The sequence below is a fragment of the Oryx dammah genome, unplaced genomic scaffold, assembly GCF_014754425.2.
Source record: "Oryx dammah isolate SB20612 unplaced genomic scaffold, SCBI_Odam_1.1 HiC_scaffold_15, whole genome shotgun sequence".
NCBI classification, from domain to species: Eukaryota; Metazoa; Chordata; class Mammalia; order Artiodactyla; family Bovidae; genus Oryx; species Oryx dammah.
In genome coordinates this window covers 5,661,791-5,685,754 of record NW_024070199.1, presented here as the reverse complement: position 1 = coordinate 5,685,754, position 23,964 = coordinate 5,661,791, and the positions used below count along the sequence as shown (strand labels likewise).

Sequence of the window (23,964 nt, the reverse complement as noted above, 5' to 3'; positions counted from 1 at the left end):
AGACTATAGTTGATGACTATAGACTATAGTTGATGACTATAGACTATTTTCTATTTTCAGAGATAACTTCTGAAGTGGAGTCTTTAACTCATATTCCAGCATCTATTTTTCTGTACGTTTCCAGTCCTGTTGCCAAACCCTGCCTGCCCCCAAATGCAAGCCTTAGTCAGTGACAGAAGTAATTCAGGATCCACTTGGGGAGAATAAGGAAGAAGAAAACTAAGTCCCCAGCAGAGGTGACTGGAGTGCCAGAGGAAGAAGAAGCCCAGGTGTATTAGCCCAAAGACCTGGGTTTTTATCTGCCTCCAGGGCCTTACCGAATTTGTCCAGTTTCCTTTTTTCTGCTTCTGTTTTGATCGTGAGTCCCCTTTAACCAGAAAATGTGGAGTCTTCTGTGATGCCTCACTCGTGACCTGTACCACTTGGAAAGCTACCCATCATTTTTTTAACGTGGATACATTTTCTTGTGATTTCCTCATCCCTTGTTCCCTGCACATCAGTTCTGACTATCCTCCAGTTCTTTCTTCACAGTGCAATCTTTTTATACATTTTATACTTTTTATAAAATTATCTATTCATGTTATCTCTCACCACTGCAGAGACAAACAGTGACTTCCTATTCCTCTTAGGAGAAATTGAAAATATTTCTTGCGTGTCCTCAACTGCCCTTCTTGATTTTGCCCCCAGTTCCTCTCTAGCTTCATCTCAAACTGTTCTCTCCATAGATACATTGGTCTTTTATATATTCTGGCTGGACAGACATTTTTATTCCCAAAGTTACAAATCAGTGGAGAAGGGTAGCATAAGGAAGAGATGTTAATATCATGATTTTTGAAGATTCTGTGTGCTGTGCTTTAAGATTCTTTTGAGATATTTCAATGAGGGTGCCAGTTGGGCAGCTGGAAATTTGGGCTGAGATTTCAGACCAACATTTACTCTGTAAATATAAATTGAGAAGTCATCAGCTATAGAAAATAAGTGAAGCTATGGGAGGAGTGAGACAGATAAGAGAATGTGGCATCCCATTGAAGGTTCTTGCAAATTCTGTTCTCTTTTTCAGAAACATTCACATATCACTTCTCTAAATAGTCATTCTCTAACACCATCAGAGACTTTCCCAAAGGAGGCAGAATCAATCAGACCTCTTCACTAAACTGTATTACCATCTTGCTTTTGTATTTGCCAGTCTGTAATTAAAGATACATTTCTGAAATTACTGGTTAGTATCCATCTCCACCACTAGATCTAAGTACTACAAGGACACAGAACTACATCAATACCTGACAAAGAACCAGTTTATAGATGTATATATGTATTCAACTATTTATGAAATGGTTGAATAAGTCAATGAAAAAGAATTGTATTATATTTATACAATTTTGTACCAGTGAATGTACTAAAGCAAATCAGTTCCCTAATATCCAATCACATTAGGTTTCTTTGTTGTTCTATTTTTGAAAAGGAAATTTAAGAATAATTTTCTCTTTACATACCTGTTTGCATATATCTCACATCCAGTTTCCCCTATTCTTAATTTACATCAGTATGGAAGTTTTGTCACAATTCATGAAACCATTTCAATACATTATTATTAACTACAGTCTATTAAGATTACTTGAGTGAGTGAGTGAAGTCGCTCAGTCGTGTCCGACTCTTTGCGATCCCATAGACTGTAGCCTTCCAGGCTCCTCTGTCCATGGGATTTTCCAGGCAATAGTACTGGAGTGGGTTGTCATTTCCTTCTCCAGGGGATCTTCCCAACCCAGGGCTTGAATCCTGGTCTCCGGCATTGTAGGCAGATGCTTTACCATCTGAGCCACCATTAAGATTACTTAGTTGTTATCTAATATCTCTTTGTGTTTCAAGATCCCATCCAGGATCTCATATTACATTTAGTGATCATGTCTCCTCCTTCCTTCTTGACTGTGGCTATTTTTGGAGCTTTGCTTGTTTTTGATGACCTTGAAAGTTTTGAGGAGTACTGCTCAGGTGTTTTACAGAATGCCCCTCGACTGGAATTTTGTAGACTGGAGTTACTTGAGGAGGAAGAGGACCGAGGGGAAAGCACTCTTCTGTCCACATCATATCAAGGGCACACACTATCAACATGGCTGACCATGGGCAGTGTTAGCTTTGGTCACTTGGCAGATACCATATTCACCAGTTTTCTCAAACCTAAGGACATCCCTGGTGGCTCTGATGGTAAAGAATCTGCGACCTGAGTTTGATCCCTGGGTCGGGAAAATCCCCTCCAGTATTCTGGCCTGGAGAATTCCATGGACTGAGAAGCCTGGCGGGCTGTAATCCATAGGGTTGGCAAAGAGTCGGACATGACTAAGCGACTAACACTTTCACTTTCAAACTCCTAAATGGTTCCACTGCCCTTCCATACTGTACTTTTTGGAGGAAAGTTACTACAGACAGCCCACACATAAGGAGTGGGGAGTTGTGCATTGCTCCTTTATGTACTCAAAATGTCTACATAATTATTTGGAATTCTTCCACATGGTAGATGTATGTAGGTATGCATATCAGTTTGCATTCATCTATATTTATTTTATACTTTTGCTTATAATCATTTATGCTATGGCTCAAATTGATACTATTCCACAGAGACTATTATTTTACACTTTTGCTTATAATCATTTATTCTATGGCTCACATTGGTACTATTCCACAGAGACTATTATTTTACATTTTTGCTTATAATCAAACATTTATTCTATGACTCGAAGTGATACTATTCCTCAGAAACGATTTGTCTCACAGATCTTTTAGTTATAATTCACTCTTATCATACTAGAACTCTGTTGGTATCATGGTAAAGCACAGGAGAGGGAAAGTGTTCTATAGTACTCTGATTAAATTTCCATCTTTTAGTTGGCCAGTGTCTTGGGGCTGTGACTGTCACGAGTGTTTCTGCAGTGGTATAGCTTCTTGATTTTCCCATCTCTGATCTCCGTTTTTAGTTGTCATATTCCCAATCTGTTTCCTTGAAGTCCTGACCCATGTGGCCTTAAATGAGACAGGAAAGCTGAAAGAGGCTGGACTGAGAGGAGTTCCCTTCCTCCTACTGGAATAATACTCTGGTGGTTATTTCCTCTGGATTGAAGGGCTTTGGTGTGGAGAAGACCTCTGGGCATATTTCACAATGGATACTCTCTCCCTCCCCCAACACAGCCAGGAGAGGATCTTTCTCAGATCTTTATTGTGAAAATCGGACAGAGTTCCTGGAGGTAAAAGCCAGGGAATGCGTGGGAATCCCCGTCAGACTATGGGTTCCAGGAGTGTCTCTCATCACTAGCTGCCCATCTCATCACTAGCTTCACTCATCACCAGCCTCCAGGCATTTATCAAAGTGTTTGGGTTTATGGATCCAGCTTCTCCTCCTGAAAAGGGAATAGCAGTTGAGTTCTTCTGCTTGCACTTATCTCTGCAGTTTGGGGAGAAGTAGTCTGCTCTGTGACCTCGGTTCTCTCATGAGTCCAATAAAAGTTATTGATTTTCCACCTATCTAGCTTTGTCTTATTATAAGAATGGAAGTGACCTGACATCCGTGCTATTTTTATACAGAAAACACATTCCTCCTTGTTTTTGTCTGTGATTTAGCTTAACCTTTTCCTAAACCCTCTCTTGTGCATTTCATTGTTGCTCAGGCTTCTAGAAAACCATCTAGATGCAGGTTAAATAAATCTGTGATAAGAAGATAATTTGCTTCCCAAAATGTCAGTGTGCTTATCCAAGTTAAACATTAGTATTCTGATGTGAGCCATTCTAGACATAGTTTGATGAAATTAACTGAAGATGAGAACTACTGATGAAGAATTTAAACAGGATTAATACTTTCATTTTAAAAGGTGGATAAGGTGGGTGAGCACATTAATGGTTTCATCCATTATATCTCTTGGTGCTAAGAATTGATGTCCTTGTCCTATTAAGGTAAAGAATTTTTATTTCTTGGCAGAAATAAGATTATATATAAACTGAACTATAAGAGTAATTTTTCTCAATTGACAAAAGGCACAATGTCTGCCTGAAGCTCTTATCTAATAGCTCATTGTATATTGGACTGTTTCTAAATCAGCCAAAGTTTAATAGGGATGGGGAGAGATTAATTATCAGAGGGCCTCCTTCTCATTAAAAAATAGATTTACCACTTGAAAACTGCTGAATATTGTTTAAACATTCTTAAATATAACTTCAACATTTAGTACTAATAAAAAGTCATAAAATAGTGTCTATGTTATAATTTTTTTGTTAAAATATGTATATAGTGTTATATTTGCATATTTAAAAACTAACAGAAATATTGAGCAAGTATGTGTGTGTTTTTTTTAAATTTTCTCCTTTTTGCATCTTTCTATTTTCTGAATTTTGTGTAATGAACAAGTAATGCTTTCATGAAAAGAAGAAAACCATAGACATCAAAATAAGAAGAATCATTCATAAAATACAAGACTTGAAAAGAATTTGGGATTTATTTGTTAAGCCAGTTCCTAATTTCTTCAGTTGAGGAAACGGAAGTACACACCAAAAAAAAAAAAAAAAAAACACAATCCTCTTGAATACTGTTTCCCTATTTCTACTTAAAGAATAATAACCATTTTAAAAGAGCTAGTTCAAATATGCACAGCTTTGGCATTTCTACGATAGCATGTCTCACATCTCTCACCAGCTAACGTTCTTCCAGTGTAACATGAACCATGAAGAAGAGAAAGACGCTATGGCGGAGGACAGCTTCTCCTCACCATCTGTCCAACGCTTAGCCATATATCTCAGTTGTTGCTGCTCAGTCACTAAGCTGTGTTCGACTCTGAGACCCCGTGCACTGCAGCACACCAGGTTCTCCAGTCCTTCACTGTCTGCCAAAGTTTGTTCACGTTCACGTCCATTGAGTCAGTGATGCAATCTAACTATCTCATCCTCTGCTGCCCCCTTCTCAGATTTCAGTCTTTACCAGGATCTGTTCCCATATCTTACTTATGCTATTTTAATTAACCCTTTAATCTTTTCAATTAATTAATTTTTATTGACATAGAGTTGACTTACAATGTTTCAGGTGTACAGCAAATGGATTAGTTTATATTGTACGTATATATGTACATACATTGTTGTTATTTAGTCACAGAGTCATGTCCAGCTCTACTGTAATCCCATGGACTGTAGCCCACCGGGATCCTCTGTCCGTGGGATTTCCCAGGCAAGAATACTGGTGTGGGTTGCCATTTCCTTTTCCTAGTGATCTTCCTGACCCAGGGATTGAACCCGCATCTCCGGCCTTGGCAGATTCTTTACCACTGAGCCACCAGGGATGCCCAAGTGTATATATAGTTTTCAGATAATTTTCCATTATGGGTTATTACAAGACACTGAATACAGTTCCCATTAGAGGTTATTATAAGACATTGAATACAGTAGGTCTTTGTATATCTATTTTATGTATAGTAGTGTATATGTGTTAATCCCAAATTCCTATTTTACTGCTCTACTCCCTTCCCCTTTAGCAACCATAAGTTTTTCCTATGTCTGTGAGTCTATTTCTGTTTTATAAATAAGTTCATTTGTATCCTATTTTAGATTCCTTTATATTAGATTCCTTTATATTATATATAAGGGAATATAATATGATATTTGTCTTTATCTACCTATTTAATTCACTTAACATAGTAATTTCTAGGTCCATCCATGTTACTGAAAATGGCATTATATCATTCTTTTTTATGGGCTGAGCAATATTCCATTGTGTGTGTATATATACATATACATATATAAATATATATCACATCTTCTTTATCCATTCATCTGTCAATAGACATTTAGGTTGCTTATTTAATCGTTGCAATACCTTCATGACTTAAGTATTTCTCTCATTATTCAGATGAATAAAAGGAAAATTAAACAGGTTAAAACATTTTAGAGTCTTAAAGTTGTCTTAACATTAAGACAACTTTGTCAAAACCCACAAAACTTGAGCTTTACATAGGTTCATATTTCTTCAAAACTTAACATATAGTAAATACTCAGAAAATGTATTTAATAGTCGAGGTATTTATCAGCAGCCTACTGATCCTTCAATTAATTCACAATGAAAACAACTTTGACCACAACTAACATTTGAAATCCTGATTTTTTAAACAAATAGAATTCTTTTTCATCACCAAAAACAATCATCACTGCTGCCATCTGGCTTCCTTGTTCTCATCTTTATTGTACTTCAAAAAAATATATTTTTTTAAACTCTGTTTGCTTGAAACATCACTCTCTTTTTTAGACACTAGCTTCTTGCATGAAACTTTTGCCTCTGAGCTTAAATTTTAGAGCTAAATAACAAAAGCTTATCTATTTAGCACTCTCCTAAAAACTACCACATTGGATAATTTGTTTGGAAACAAATGGGATAGATATTATTACTTTCATTTTAAGGATGTGAAGGCTAAGCCTTCAAGAGTTTCTGTGATTTGCTTATGAGCTTTTACAATGTATACAGCCCTTAAATCACAAATCTAGGACCCAAGGGGAGTTTTCTGACCCCAGGTCTAGTGTTCTTCCCTCTGTGTTATGTGGTTTGATCATACAGAGGCATTTTCTTTGTCATCCCTTTAATTATCTGCTACATGTTCTGTTATACTTAGTTTCACTTCCATCCTTACTGGACAGTTTTGATCTCTTAGTTCTTTAGCTTTTGTTCCTGACAGGGTTTTTAATTGCTTGCAACAGAAACTCACTCTGGCTGAATTAAACAGGGAACAAATTTGCTGAAAGAATAATGGATAATTCAGGAGATAGTGGAGATGCAGGTTGAGAAACAGGTAAGAACAAGAGAGGAGGGCAGCAGCCAAATCATCTGCCAAACTGTGCTCTCGAACACAGGGTACCTCTGGGCAGTGCTTACCTTTACTGATACCTCTGATCTCATGCTTATAAACAGGATGTTGTTAGCACCACTTCCCTTGCCCACTGCTAGAATGCTTTTCCATTGTCCTTGCTTCTTTGTGTCAGTATCTCCTGTTTCAAAGTCTTGAATGGATATGTCTGATTGGCTGAGTACTGATCATGTGGTCATACTCTAGCTTCCTGGGAAGTTGGGAAATGGTAAGTGCTAAGGATGTTTAACTTCTGTTATGGAAGGTGAGCTCTTTCTCTCAACAAGACTCATGAAGTAGTTGTGCATGCAAGCTGTCACTTCAGTTGTGTCCAACTCTTGGTGACCACATGGACTGTGGCCCACCAGGCTCGTCTGTCCATGAGTTGCAAGAATACTGGAGTAGGTTGCCATGCCCTTCTCCAGGGGACCTTCCCAACCCAGGGACTGATGCAGTGCAGGCAGATTCTTTACTGCCGAACCAACAGGGGCAGCCCTCATTAAACATATACTTCTCTAAATATAACAGGAGGTTGAAATAAAGTCCCCAACCATGACCAAAAAATAGCCAACTTCTAATATTGATTCCAATTTAGTTTTGCATGTTCTTTCTTTGGGTGAACTTTCTTTGAGATAAGAGATATATATTATTTATGACTATGTCTCGGTTGTCACTCAGCCAATAATTACACTTGCTCTGTGGCATTCTGAAGGGTTTTAACTTGTCATTTAACTTTCACTTATCATCTAAGAAATTCCTTTTCCAAAATTATCCTCTAATATTTCTCTCAAATGAGTGGATTTCATCAGGGCCTGACAGCATGAACTGTGCTTTACAAAATCTTTTCAAAGCATGAAAACTATGTTTGGTATATTTCCATGGTGTTAGATTTTAAGATATGCCTTGTTATTTTACTTTAAGAACTCCAGATACTTCTTCAACAAAAATATGTTTCTGATTCTGAATAATCCTTTCCTCTGCAGTATTTTTGAACAGTGGCTTCGAAAGTATCATCCTCTTCAAGATGTTTATCCAGAAGCTAATGCACCCATTGGGCACAACCGGGAATCCTACATGGTTCCTTTCATCCCTCTCTACAAAAATGGTGATTTCTTTATTTCATCCAAAGATCTAGGCTATGACTATAGCTACCTACAAGATTCAGGTAAAGCTCAGTTTCTTTTATATGAATTGCTCAGTCTGATGTGACCAATATTTTTTGAGAGTGTGCAAAACCTTATGATTTTATTTTTTAATTTATTTTTTATTTTACTTTACAATTCTGTATTGGTTTTGCCATACATTGACATGATTCCACCACGGGTGTACATGCGTTCCCAAACATGAACCCCCCTCCCACCCCCCTCCCCACAACATCTCTCTGGGTCATCCCCGCGTACCAGCCCCAAGCATGCCATATCCTGCATCGGACATAGACTGGCAATTCAATTCTTACATGATATTATACATGTTTCAATGCCATTCTCCCAAATCATCTCACCCTCTCCCTCTCCCACTGAGTCCAAAAGTCCGATATACACATCTGTGTCTTTTTTGCTGTCCTGCATACAGGGTCATCATTGCCATCTTTCTAAATTCCATATATATGTGCTAGTATACTGTATTGGTGTTTTTCTTTCTGGCTTACTTCGCTCTGTATAATTGGCTCCAGTTTCATCCATCTCATCAGAACTGATTAAAATGTATTCTTTTTAATGGCTGAGTGATACTCCATTGTGTATATGTACCACAGCTTTCTTATCCATTCATCTGCTGATGGATTAAAGTGTTATCCCCCAATGCTTTAACTTGGAAAGTGCATTATAATCCTTAGTTCATCACTAATTTATTATTACATGGCCCAAGCTGCAAGAATCTTTAAGCTCTTATCCATTGTGCTTAATATAAGGCATTCTCTGTGTGGCAACCTGGGAAGAGCACAAGAATTAAAATCAGAAAACAGTGAGTGTGAGATCTGATGCTTTAAACAGACTTTGGTGTGACCTTGGGAATTCTGACTTCCATTCCCTGAATTTCAGCTTCTTAACCTAAGATATTGGGAATAATACCTCAAAGAGATATTGTGATAATTAAGGGCATTAGGAACCTAGTGCAGTCTGCACAAGAAAAATATCTACCAGTTTTAGAATCGTCTTTGGGAACTTCCTGCTAGGGTTATCAAGAAAACTTGTGAACATTATGATATTAAATCTTATTAATAATAATGCTAATAGATATAATAATAATAATTGCTATGACTATGGTTAAGGTAGTGTTATAAAAGCCTAGGATTGGAACTATACCTAGGCTTTAAATAATCTTCCTTAGTTTAAGTATGTGTATATTTTCTTGATGAATGAGGAACAGATAGCAATGTTCCCCCACAATCTGAGAGTCTACTCCATACTCTACATGCATTGTTAGTCAGAATATATTAAGTAAGTATTATTATCCCTAGAATGAGGTGAGGACATTGATGCTAAAACAATCTCAGTGACCTTCCCAGTATCAAATACCAGCATACGTAAGAGCCAGATTTCAATTCTACAGGGTCCTTTCCACTTAACAGAAGATGGTCAAAAGCAATAAAACAACACAGAGCTTGTGGATAAGAGGTATTCAACAAGCATTGATGTTTCATTATATTCGCGGATAATTCAAGAAAAAGTGAATATATTAGTAAAATTAAAGGAACAGATAAATGACATTTATCAACTTCCTACCTTTTATTACACCTTAGTGACACATACATTAATGACATACCTCTAGCCTCAAGGAGCTCTAAATGGTGTACAAGTCAGGCCATTGGCAAAGAAACTATGAAACATCAGGCTGTGTTAAGTGCAGTAAAGGAGTCATAAACATAATGCTACGAGAGCACAGAGGAGGAAACAATGACTTCAGAATAGTTCAGAGGCCGTGAAGGGAGAGTGGGCAGGTAGCAGATGGAAAAGAGTAGGGAATAATCTACACTAAAAGAATAACAAAATAGAGGTATAAAGTGTACTATGCATTTCTGGAATGCTAAATTGTCCAATTTGAGAAGCATGAGCAATGGAAACTTACACAGATGAGATAAACTGAGTCACTTCATAGGAGCCCACACATTATGAATCTTTTTAGGTGTCATGAACTCTTCTAGACGTGCTGTATGCATTATTTGCTTTAACCTTCATAACTATCCTTATGAAGATACTATTATTTCTTTTTCCAGATCATAGATGAGAAAATAGAGGCATAAAGCATATGAATAACTTGTCCCAGGCCATCTAGCTAGTATGTGGCATAGCAGAACCACACCTTAAGGTCAACAGGAGAATCTGTATTTTATCAATATTCTCTTGCCCTTTGGGGAGCCATTGGTTGGACAGATATGGGTTTGATTGACCTGTTCTGTTTTATCTGAAGATCATAGCCAATGGAAGGAGAACTAAAATGGCTCGTGGAGGAAATCAGTTCTTTGAAACCTTAAGATCACTGTGAACAGGGTAAAGATGTGATAAGGGTAGAGAAGTGATAAGGGGGGTAAATTCCTGTGAGTCAAAAAGAAGGGTCATCTCCAGTGACATGTTTTCCCTTCCTTCTAGAAATACCCATAGTGTGTAAAGAAAGGAACATGTTGATAACAATTTTTCAAAGATTCACCATCAGGATGTTATGATTTCCATTTCCAGAACATAATAGACTCTTTCATGGGCTCATGCTTTTGATCACACTATTCTAACTAAATTCTGATCCTCTTCATCTATTTGTCAAACTCTCAAATATGGAATAATTATATATACATATACATATAGACACATAGTCATGTTTAATCACTCCTTTGTTAGAACTGCATGCTAGTTTTTCTACATGTGATTTGTCCCCCTCTCCACCTTGGCTGTTGTAGAAGGAAATGGCAACCCACTCCAGTATTCTTGCCTGGAAAATCCCATGGACAGAAGAGCCTGTTGGGCCACAGTCCATAGGATCGCAAAGAGTCAGACAGAATTGAGCGACGTCACTTCCTTTCTTTCTACCTTGGCTGTAAGCCCTACAAAATCAGAATTGATATCTTCCAAGCTTCTCTAGTCTAAATACCAAAGAATATCTGGTATAGGGTAAAATCAATGAATTAAATTGAACACAAGTGATATTTATCATGAAGAATAAATGCATGTAAGTATGCCTTACACGTAATTACACACAAATAAAGTATACTTAACTCACTCCAGTATTCTTGCCTGGGAAATCCCATGGACACAAGAGCCTGGTGGGCTACAGTTAATGGGGTCACAGAGATGGACACAACTGAGGGCCTAACACTTTCTTATGTATAGTACAATACACATAAATAAAGCTTGCTAAAAAAAAAATCACACCTCTTAATACTCAGCTCATTTTTAGACATTTTTAATGTATTTCAAGCCTTCTATTGCACTAGGCATTTTTTAGGTGATTTTATTGGTTTATTTATTCCTTTTACATACATATGTTTAGTAACTGTCTTGTACAAGGCATTCTTTGAGACACTACAGATATGGTGTCAAACAACATAGTCTCTTCCTAATGAAAGAAAAAGACCTTAAACCACTACTTACTTAATGACTCATTTATTTAGAGATGTGCCTATCTCTAGGAGTCAATAAAGTGACATTTCAGAGAATATCCATGACAGGAGGAATTCATTAGTTGAAAAGGGAGTCTTGATTATGAATTTGGGCCATATTGCTAGGATAACAGATTCATTAATGAATTTTAAACAAATCAGGGTGAAATTTGAGTTTTCATAAGATTATGTTTGCTGCAGCTTGTAGGAAGTTTTATGGCAATTGTAAAGCACATTCAGGGAGGCTGATGAAAATGCTATTACAAGTATCCAGGGGAGAGCTGAAGGAAATTTGAATTGCAGCAGCGGTGATAGGAGGTGAGTTAGAAAGGACAAAAGAATTTGAAGTTATTTTGAAAGCAAAATTTATGGAACTTGGAAAATGATTTATGTAATAGGTGAGAAAGAAGGAAATATTAGAGATGACTTTAAGCTTTCTGGCCTATGATAAATGGTGATTGACTTCATTAAGGCAGTAACAATAGGAGCAGGGCCAGACTTGGAGAGAATCTCAAGGTAGTGTCAGTTACATGGTGAAATGGGGTGAATGGCACATCAGAGTAAAGATATCTCTGAGGTAGCTAGATGGCCTTCAACCTCAGAAGAGGTTGTGGCCTGCAGATACTGATGTGGGAGACATCAGCATATAAACGTCCAGTCTTTACAGTCCTTTATGATCACAATGTGGTAGAGACTTTCATGTTCCACCCCCATTGTATGCATGCATGTGTTCATGCTCAGCTATGTTCAACTCTTTGCAACCCCGTGGACTGCAGCCCACCAGGCTCCACCTCACTGTTCCTTCCCTAATGTCCAAATGGGTACTTTTTACCAAAAAGGCAACAAAAAGTATTGGAAAAGAAAAGGGAAAAGAGTATCACTTTAAGGGATTAATGGTATTTATTATTTATAGTTAGATTTTTTAAAATAAAATTGATTTTAAATGTTTTATGTATTTAGAGTATTTCCATACAGCTGTGAATTTGCACAAGTTTTAGAGAAGTTTTGCTTTAAAATAAACAACAACAGTTGCCTATTTTCCATTTTATGAATTAGTCTATTGCTCCAGTAGTACTTTCAAGGAGTTTAAATTTTATCTCTATTCATTGCTAAACTTTAACCACCTTACTAAAAATGTCTTAAAATTTTTCAATATAATTTAGTTCAGGCAGTTCATTATTGATCATTTAGGCAGTCATGTTTATAATTACTCAAGTGTTTTCCATAGAAGGCTGCTGATGACTTCTTGCTTTAGTCAAACATTTTCTCTTATAATTGAATTTAGCGATGTTTTTAAAAATTGAGTAGCAGGTCATTTTGTCACATGCATAACTGGTTAAAAGATGAAACCAAAATGGGTTGAATACTGTTGGCAAATGTACTCCTGCTTTCTATATGGTGCTACTTTGTTAAGAGCTTCCTTCTTCTAATATATTCCAAAAGACTTGACATTTGATTTTAACAATGAGAGGAGAATGCACGTGTCACTTTCAATTCTGGTTTCCTCGGTATGTATGCCCAGCAGTGGGATTGCTGGGTCATATGGCAGTTCTATTTCCAGTTTTTTAAAGGAATCTCCACACTGTTCTCTGTAGTGGCTGGACTACTTTGCAGTGCCACCAACAGTGTTAGAGGGTTCTCTTTTCTCCACACCCTCTCCACCATTTATTGTTTGTAGACGTTTTGATAGCAGCCATTCTGACTGGCATGAGATGGTACCTCATTGTGGTTTTGATTTGCATTTCTCTGATAATGGGAGATGTCGAGCATCTTTTTGCATGTTTGTTAGCCATCTGTATGTCTTCTTTGGAGAAGTGTCTGTTTAGTTCTTTGGCCCGTTTTTTGATTGGGTAGTTTATTTTTCTGGTATTGAGCTGCATGAGCTGCTTGTATATTTTAGAGATTAATTCTTCATCAGTTGCCTTGTTTGTTATTATATTCTCCCATTCTGAAGGCTGTTTTTTCACCCGGCTTATAGTTTCCTTCATTGTACAAAAGCTTTTAAGTTTAATTAGGTCTCATTTGTTTATTTTGGCTTTTATTTCCATTACTCTGAGAGATGGGTCATAGAGGATCTTGCTGTGATTTATGTCAGAGAGTGTTTTGCTTATGATTTATAGGAGTTTTATAGTTTCTGGTCTAGGAGTTTTATAGTTTCTGGTCTTACATTTAGATCTTTAACCCATTTTGAATTTATTTTTGTGTATGGTGTTAAAAGTGTTCTAGTTACATTCTTTTACAGGTGGTTGTCCAGTTTCCCCAGCACCACTTGTTAAAGAGATTGTCTTTTCTCCATTGTATATTTTTGCTTCTTTTTTCAAAAATAAGGTGTCCATAGGTGCATGGATTTATCTCTGGGATTTCTATTTTGTTCCATTGATGTGTATTTCTGTCCTTGTGCCAGTACCATACTGTCTTGATGACTGTCAGTCAATCAGTTCAATCACTCAGTCATGTCCGACTCTTTGTGACCCCATGAATCGCAGCACGCCATGCCTCCCTATCCATCGCCAACTCCCGGAGTTCCTCCAAACTCATGTGCATCGAGTCGGTGATGCCATCCAGCCATCTCATCCTATGTCGTCCCCTTCTCTTCCTGCCCCCAATCCCTCCCAGCATCAGGGTCTTTTCCAATGAATCAACTTTTCACATGAGGTGGCCAAAGTATTGGAGTTTCAGCTTCAGCATCAGTCCTTCCTATGAACACCCAGGATTGATCTCCTTTAGGATGGACTGTTTGGATCTCCTTGCAGAGAGAGTCCCTTGGACTCTCAAGAGTCTTCTCCAGCACCACGGTTCAAAAGCATCAATTCTTTGGCACTCAACTTTCTTCACAGTCCAACTCTCACATCCATACTTGATGACTGTAGCTTTGTGATATAGTCTGAAGTCAGGCAGGTTGATTCCTCCAGTTCCATTTTTCTTTCTCAAGATGCTTTGGCTATTTGAGATTTTTTTGTATTTCCATACAAATTGTGAAATTATTTGTTCTAGTTCTGTGAAAAATACCATTGGTAGCTTGATAGGGTTTGCATTGAATCTATAGATTGCTTTGGGTAGTATACTCATTTTCACTATATTGATTCTTCTGATCCATGAACATGGTATATTTCTCCATCTATTTGTGTCATCTTTGATTTCTTTCATTAGTGTTTTATAGTTTTCTATATATTGGTCTTTTGTTTTTTTAGGTAGATTTATTAAGCTGGTAAAGCATCTGCCTACAATGCAGGACACCAGAGTTCAATCCCTGGGTTGGGAAGATCTCCTGGAGAAGGAAATGGCAACCCACTCCAGTACTCTTGCCTGGAAAATCCCATGGATGGAGAAACCTGGTAGGCTACAGTCCATGGGGGTCGCAAAGAGTGGGACACGACTGAGCAACTTCACTGTCACTTTTTATTCCTAAGGATTTTATTCATTTCATCACAATGGTGAACAGGATTATTTTATTGCACTGTTTGCAATAGCTAGGACATGGACAAACCTAGATGTCCATTGTCAGATGAATGGATAAGAAAGCTGTGGTACATATACACAATGGAATATTCAGTTCAGTTCAGTTGCTCAGTCGTGTCCGACTCTTTGCGACCCCATGAATCGCAGCACGCCAGAAGAACACATTTGAATCAGTGCTAATAAGGTGGATGAAACTTGAGCCTATTATACAGAGTGAAGTAAGTCAGAAAGAAAAACACTAATACAATATATAAATGCATATATATGGAATTTAGAAAGATGGTACTGATAACCCAATATGTGAGACAGCAATAGAGACACATTTTTTTGGACTCTGTGGGAGAAGGCCAAAGTAGGATGACTTGAGAGAATAGCATTGAAACATGTATATTACCATATGTGAAATAGATCATCAGTCCAAGTTCAATGCATGAAACAGGGCACTCAAAACCAGTGTACTGGGACAACCCTAAGGGATGGAATGGGGAGGGAGGAGGGAGGGGGGTTCAGGATAGGAAACACATATACACCCATGGCTGATTCATGTCAATGTATGACAAAAACCACCACAATATTGTAAAGTAATTAACCTCCAATTAAAATGAATAAATTATTTTTAAAAATGAGAGGAGGAGACATGCATAGTAATTGGAATATTTCATTCTGCACACAGGATTTGATGAGGGCTCTGTTGTTCATGGACTTGTTTACTTACATTTGCCTATGTGTATGCAAAGGTGTATCCTGTTCCTTCTGCCAGGGATGGCTTGCTATCAGCATTCTACTTTCAAGTCCTAATTCGTCTTTCTACTCAGAGGGATAGTCTCCTGGGATGCATTCTCTGACTCCCCAGACAGATAGAGGAGGTCTTTTCCCTATGATCCCATTATATCTTTTACACGCTTTCACTAGAACAGCATTGTTCTTAAAATAAATTGTTTACTTGTCAGTCTCCTCTTCCAGTTGTTGTTTCCTTCAGGCTAGGGGCTCTGATCCTTTCACATGTGTGAACAACCACGTGGCATATATTGTGTCTCAGTAAATGAATAAATAAATGAATAGAAGAATGAAAGATAAAGATACACTACTTGCTATCAAGAGTTTGTGATCAAGTTTGAAAAGTAAGACATATATATAACTAACTATAACACATAGGTAATTGTGCCAAGTGTCACACAGGAGCACAGAAGGAAAGAATCTGGGAATCCAGAAGAGAAAAAAAACAAAATCAGTGACCAAAACAAGTTTGAAAAAGATAAACTTTTATTGCAAGCTGATTCATTTGAAATATTGATGGAACTACTTTGGAATAAGAATTCAGTTCTGTTCAGTTCAGTCACTCAGTCGTGTCTGACTCTTTGTGGCCCAATGAACCGCAGCATGGCAGGCCTCCTTGTCCATCACCAACTCTTGGAGTTTACCCAAACTCATGTCCATTGAGTTGGTGATGCCATCCAAAAATCGCATCCTCTGTCGTCCCCTTCTCCTCCTGCCCTCAGACTTTCCCAGCATCAGGGTCTTTTCAGATGAGTCAGCTTTTCACATCAGGTAGCCAAAGTATTGGAGTTTTGGCTTCAACATCAGTCCTTCCAGTGAACACCCAGGACTGATCTCCTTTAGGATAGATTGGTTGGATCTACTTGCAGACCAAGGGACTCTCAAGAGTCTTCTCCAACACCACAGTTCAAAAGCATCAATTCTTTGGCACTCAGCTTTCTTTATAGTCCAACTCTCACATCCATATATGACTACTGGAAAAACCATAGCCTTGACTATGGACCTTTGCTGACAAAGTAATGCTTCTGCTGTCTAGGTTGGTCATAACTTTTCTTTCAAGCAGTAAGTGTCTTTTAATTTCATGGCTGCAGTCACCATCTGCAGTGATTTTGGAGCCCCCAAAATAAAGTCAGTCACTATCTCCACTGCTTCACCATCTATTTGCCATGAAGTGATGGCACTGGAGGCCATGATCTTAGTTTTCTGAGTGTTGAGCTTTAAGCCCAACTTTTTCACTCTCCTCTTTCACTTTCGAGATGCTCTTTAGTTCGTCACTTTCTGCCATAAGGGTGGTGTCACTTGCATATCTGAGGTTATTGGTATTTCTCCCAGCAATCTTCATTCCAGCTTGTGCTTCATCCAGCCCAGCGATTCTCATGATGTATTCTGCATATAAATTAAATAAGCATAATGACAGTATACAGCCTTGACGTACTCCTTTTCCTATTTGGAACCAGTCTGATTTTCCATGCCCAGTTCTAACTGTTGCTTCCTGACCTGCATACAGGTTTCTCAAGAGGCAAGTCAGGAGGTCTGGTATTCCTCTGGTATTCTCATCTCTTTCAGAATTTTACACAGTTTATTGTGATTCACACAGTCAAAGGCTTTGGCATAGTCAATAAAGCAGAAATAGATGTTTTTCTGGAACTCTCTTGCTTTTTCCATGATCCATCAGATGTTGGCAATTTGATCTCTGGTTCCTCTGCCTTTTCTAAAACCAGCTTTAACATCTGGAAATTCACGAATTTTTGAAGTCTGGCCTGGAGAACTTTGAACATTACTTTACTAGCGTGTGAGATGAGTGCAATTGTGTGGTAGTTTGAGCATTCTTTGGTATTGCCTTTCTTTGGATTTGGAATGAAAACTGACCTTTTCCAGTCCTGTGAGCACTGCTGAGTTTTCCAAATTTGCTGACATATTGAGTGCAGCACTTCCACAACATCATCTTTTAGGATTTGAAAGAGCTCAACTGGAATTCCCTCACCTCCACTTGCTTTGTTCATAGTGATGCTTCTTAAGGCCCACTTGACTTCACATTCCAGGATGTCTGACTCTAGGTGAGTGAGCACACCAACGTGATTATCTGGGTCATGAAGATCTTAAGATCTTTTTTTATACAGCTCTTCTGTGTATTCTTGTCACCTTTTCTAAATATCTTCTGCTTCTGTTAGGTCCATACCATTTTTGTCCTTTATTGAGCCCATCTTTGCATGAAATATTCCCTTGGTATCCCTAATTTTCTTGAAGAAATCTCTAGTCTTTCCCATTCTATTGTTTTCCTCTGTTTCTTTGCATTGATCGCTGAAGAAGGCTTTCTTATCTCTCCTTGCTATTCTCTGTAACTCTGCTTTCAGATGGATACATCTTTCCTTTTCTCCTTTGCTTTTCACTTTTCTTTTCACAGCTATTTGTAAGGCCTACTCCAACAGCCATTTTGCTTTCTTGAATTTCTTTTTCTTGGGGATTGTCTTGATCCCTGTCTCCTGTACAATGTCACAAACCTCCGTCCATAGTTCAGCAGGCACTCTATCAGATCTAGTTCCTTAAATCTACTTCTCACTTCCAGTGTATAATCATAACGGATTTGATTTAGGTCATACGTGAATGGTCTAGTGGTTTTCCCCACTTTCTTCAATTTAAGTCTGAATTTGGCAATAAGATGTTCATGAGTCACAGTCAGAAGTCTTGTTTTTGCTGACTGATAGAGCTTCTCCATCTTTTGCTGCAAAGAATATAATCAATCTGATTTCAGTGTTGGCCATCTGGTGATGTCCCTGTTTAGAGTCTTGTCTTGTGTTGTTGGAAGAGGGTATTTGCTATGACCAGTGCGTTCTCTTGGCAAAACTCTATTAGCCTTTGCCCTGCTTCATTATGTACTCCAAGGCCAAATTTGCCTGTTACTTCAGGCGTTTCTTGACTTCCTACTTTTGCATTCCAGTCCTCTATAATGAAAAGGACATCTTTTTTGTGCATTAATTCTAGAAGGTCTTGTAGGTCTTCATAGAACCGTTCAACTTCAGCTTTTTCAGTGTTACTGGTTGGGGCATAGGCTTGAATTAACATGATATTGAATGGCTTGCCTTGGAAATGAACAGAGATCATTCTGTCGTTTTTGAGATTGCATCAAAGTACTGCATTTTGCACTCTTTTCTTGACTATGACTCCACTTCTTCCAAGGGATTCCTGCTCACAGTAGTAGATATAATGGTCATCTGAGTTAAATTCACCCATTCCAGTCCATTTTAGTTCGCTGATTCCTAGAATGTCAATGTTCACTCTTGCCCTCTCTTGTTTGACCACTTCCAATTTGCCTTGATTCATGGTCCTAACATTCCAGGTTCATAGGAATATTGTTCTTTATAGCATCAGACCTTGCTTCTATCATCAGTCACATCCACAGCTAGGTATTTTTGCTTTGGCTGCATCCCTTCATTCTTTCTGGAGTTATTCCTCCACTGATCTCCAGTAGCATATAGGGCACCTACTGACCTGGGGAGTTCATCTTTCAGTGTCCTAACTTTTTGCCTTTTCATCACCACAATCACCGAATACTAGCCAATCTGATCACATGGACCACAGCCCTGTATAACTCAATGAAACTAAGCCATGTCATGCAGGGCCACCCAAGATGGCCAGGTCATGGTGGAGAGGTCTGACAGAATGTGGTCCACAGGAGAAGGGAATGGTGAACCACTTCAGTATTCTTGCCTTGATAACCCCATGAACAGTATAGAATAAGAATAATAAATAAGAGGTATAAATTACTTTTGCTGTGAAAGGCATCATACCTAAAGTTACACATGCATTGAAGAGTTTAAATATTACAGCAAATTTTCCAAGTTGCAGATTAGGAATTCATTAAATTAGGATAATGATTCCTAACTACCTCATGCATTTCTTGTATAGATAAGTGGGCATGTGAATATGCTTTGGAAATGACAGGCACCAAACAAATAGAAAACTATATGATTATTCTATAGAGAATAGGTAACAAGAAAAATGAAATTTTAAGTAGGTAAAAATAATAGAAAACTTTTTATATTAAGAAATAATTCAAAGGAGCACCATTGAGGCTGAAAAACAAATAACTGAGAAGGAAAAGTCAAAAGTTTAGATTGAAGCCATTAAGAAATACAGGTTGTTTCAAAGAAGATAGTCCACTGGTGACAGTAAAATTTAAAAGTGCTTGAAATGAACCAAAATAGAGAAATAATAAAATAAGCTGGAAAGCAGAAAGACAGATAAAGAAATAGTATCTTAAAATTTTGAAAGCATTTGAGCTGAGCAGCAAGCAATAAAGAAAATCATTATTATTATGTAACCTCTATGTATCTGCCTTTTGTCACAGTCAAAATGCATGATATATTGAAGTGATTAATAGCAATGCAAGCTAAACATTTGTAGTCTCATTTTCAATATGATTTTTAAATGTATTAAAACTAACTTTTATGCTTGATGAAAATATTTTTCACATTTTAAAATTAATTTTAGTTCTGTTAGCTTTTCTTTCTTTGATTTAAATTAATATTAATCCAAAGTTATAAATTTTGTTATTATTATTTATTTTATAATGTTAATTCTTTGCAGCTTATTGCCCCTTCATGAAGAAGAGAAACAGTAATTGGCTATATTTTTCAAATTATGCTTAATGGAGCCTAAGAATGTTAGAAGTATCTTAGTGACAGCTGGCAAAAGGCAGTGTGAAGGACAGGAACTCAGAAAGTAACAGGGGAAACAGACAGGGTCTGAGAGCTCTGTAGTCCCACTTAAGTCAGGGAAATGCCACTCTTTTCTCCTTTGAATGAAGACTGAAATAATATAAAATTAATTTTTAACAAATTCTCTTGTTTTAATTGTTCTGAGTTCTTGAGTTTATGGTGAACATTGAGAATCTCATTTTACATTCACAACACGTTGCTACCCATTCTTTCCTAGTTATTTTATAAAAAAAAATACTCATTTTCTTTTTATTTGGTTGATGTAATTTTTTATGATAATGTAGCTTTCATGTAACAGTAATTTCAGAGTATCTTAAGGTACTTACTCCATCTTTTATTATTGCAGGAATCTAATTAACCTTTAAAAATAATTAGGACTTTTTGAAGTGCAAATGTTAGAAATTCCACAGAAACAAGATTACATAAAAAGATAATTTATTGGTTTACAAAACCCAAGGAAGGAATGAACACTAGAAATGTAAAAAAGACAAAAATGCAGCTGAGACTGAGGAACAATAGCAACCAGGAAACAAGCAGTCTAAAGATTCATCTTCTTCTCTCTCTTTCCCTTCCTCATTTTCCTCTCCCCACCCCTTCTCTAGTGCGAAGACTGTTACCGGCTCCTGAGTCACTGGACTCAATTCTGCACAGTGAATTCTGAGTAATGGCCAATTCTGATTGGCCCATCTTGAGTCAGAGGTTCACTCAGAACTAATCAATTGTAGCCAACAAAATAGGTTATAAAAAAAAGCTGTTACAGTTCCCACATCAGTGGGAAGGTAAGGTTGGGGAGCAGATATAGTAGGCTCAAATATCCATGGCCTAGATAAGTTAGTTTATTTATTGCTCAAATAACAGTCTTGGTATATAGTCAAATACATGCTCCATAATTTCAGGGACCAGAGCTGCTGCTTTCCTGTAGTTCTATAAGACCTAGGGTGTACCCTTGATCGCATGACCTGCACTGGCCCACCAACATGCTATTTGCACTATTTGCATTAGTTGGAAGGAGAAGAGGGAAAAAGAGAAGGTATTTTTTTTCTTTTTAAGGGAACCACCCCAAAGTTACATGCATTACTTTTGCTTAAGACTTGAGTCACATAAAGTCATATTTTTTTGCAAGGTCAGCCCAAGATACACTCTCTTCTTTCCTTTGTATCACGAAACGGACATTTTAGAGTGTCTTGTAAATAGTGATGTTTCCTTTAAAATCAAGCAAATATATATATATATATATATTTATATATACTCTTGCCTGGAAAATCCCATCGATGGAGGAGCCTGGTGGGTTACAGTCCATGGGGTCGCTAAGAGTTGGATACGACTGAGCGATTTCACTCTCACTTTTCACTTTCATGCATTGGAGGAGGAAATGGCAACCCACTCCAGTGTTCTTGTCTTGAGAATCCCAGGGACGGCGAAGCCTGGTGGGCTGCCGTCTATGGGGTTGCACAGAGTCAGACATGAATGAAGCAACTTAGCTATATATATACATATATAATACATATATAATAAATCATTAACTCCAAGAGGAAAATGATGTGAGAAAGAAAATGTAATCATAATGTAATCATAGAATACTATTAGGTTCAATTGTGAATCAAATTGAAATAGTATAAATAATGAAAGTCCTAGATGTGGATTTGGCCCCAAATCATGATGTTATTATATTGAAAAGATGGAGAAAAGGGAAGTTGTGAGAGAGCTAAAATTATTGCTTATGCATGACAAACTCCAGAGATAAACTTGAGAAATTAAGAGATAGTAGTATTTGCTTATTATTTAGAAATATGGAGTCAAATAACAATAAATAGCTAGAGGAGTTAGAGTAGCTGGCAGGGAGCAGTCACTATACAATTTACAGGTCAGATACTATCTATGAAGTTTGAAACATCCAAACAAGGTGGTATTGTTTTCCTATTTTCCTGTTGAAGACACTCAAGCCTTGGGGTATTAGGTGTAACTTTCCCAAGCTCTTATAGCTAGTAAGTGGCAAAGCTGGCATTCAGACTTAAGCCTCTGACTCCAAAGTATGGAGCAAGTATGATGGTGATGATGATGATAGTAAAAACATTGGGATGTCTTTCTATTTCAGAACTGGACATTTTTCAAGATTACATTAAGCCCTACTTAGAACAAGCACGTCGAATCTGGCCGTGGCTCACTGGGGCAGCTGTGATTGGGTCTGTCCTTACTGCTGTGCTGGGAGGGCTTACCAGCCTATTATGTCGTCGAAAGAGAAACCAGCTTCCAGAAGAAAAGCAGCCCCTGCTCATGGAAAAAGAGGATTACCACAATGTGTTGTATCAGAGCCATTTATGAAAGGTTTAAGCAATAGAGTTGGGGCAAAAAACCTGACCTCACTATAACTTAAATGATGTTAAAGTCCCCAGGGGACGTCCCAGTGGAAATGCTTGGCATGTGTCTCTGGAGACCCTTATCAGAACTGTTATCAGTATAAAATGTACCCCTCCTCCTACTCAGGTAGAAGCCACCTGTGTTTGCTTTGCTGGATTTTGATCATTCCCTGAAGAGTTCTTCTCAAGCTCATATTTCCATGGAAAGGATGCCATTTCATACTAAGTAACTGCTAGTTGTATCTAAATGAAAGTGCTCTTGTGAAATATGGGAACTATTGTGATTCTTTTCCTCTTGATTGTGGAATGACTTGTTTCTTTTATTATCACCTTTGATTTTAATAAAATAGCAACAAATTTACACTAATTGACTCCTTTGAGCTTGATAAATACATTCCAATTATCTTAAGAAAACATAACATTCCCCTTATATTTTACATTCTTGCTCCAAAATATGTTATGGACTTCAAGTAGAAAATAGTCTTCAGACCTTTCCTGCCATAATTTTGACTGTACATTTGAAGGTCACTGACATCAAGGACCTTCTCCTGCAAAGAATCAAGCTAAGTACCTGTCTCAAGATGTCCTCACTAAATAAAGATAATAATCTTATTATAGCACTTTAAAAATATCTTCTAAAAAGGACTTTATTTTATTAGAGAATGTCTAAAATGCTGTGAAACATTTGCTAGTAGAAAACAATTACATGAATATTAGCCTGTCTGTAGTTTTAGTAAAATAACTTATTTCTATTTTTCCTGGCAATTAAGACCCTAAATTAACATGTCCAGATAATCTTGCTTCTTGAATTTTTGGTCCAGTTGAATTTCTAAAAATAATCCAATTGATATTCCATTCCTTCTATTGATATGTACAGCATAAACGACTAGTGGATGGAAGTTATCAGGGACCCATTTGGGTGTAATAAAAGGAAAAACTGTCCAATATTCAGAGTTTTCCAAAACCAAAATGGACATTTTTGGAAAATAATAAGTGAGTTTGCCACTAGAGTTCTTCAGATAGAGGTTGGATGACAAATTTGACTTGAATTCTAGAAATAGAATTTAAGTATTGAGTCTACAGTCATACTTATTTACACTGGCTCAGGGCTTATAACAACTCCCCATTCAGAAATGAGGCCAAACATGCTCTAGAAAAAGTCCCTCTGACTCTGCCACAGTATTTCAGTGTGTTTCACCAAA

General features: G+C 37.4%; 1 protein-coding gene across 1 annotated transcript in view; it reads left to right on the top strand.

Moving 5' to 3' along the window:
• Positions 1-23,084, top strand: part of TYR (tyrosinase) — a 113,563-nt gene extending 90,479 nt beyond the window's left edge. Inside the window, exons 4-5 of the mRNA XM_040256523.1 lie at positions 7,847-8,028; positions 22,501-23,084. Of these exons, the coding sequence (XP_040112457.1) occupies positions 7,847-8,028; positions 22,501-22,727 (409 nt within the window). The 3' untranslated portion in view covers positions 22,728-23,084. The remainder of the gene's footprint in view (positions 1-7,846; positions 8,029-22,500) is intronic.
• Positions 23,085-23,964: the final 880 nt, after the last annotated feature.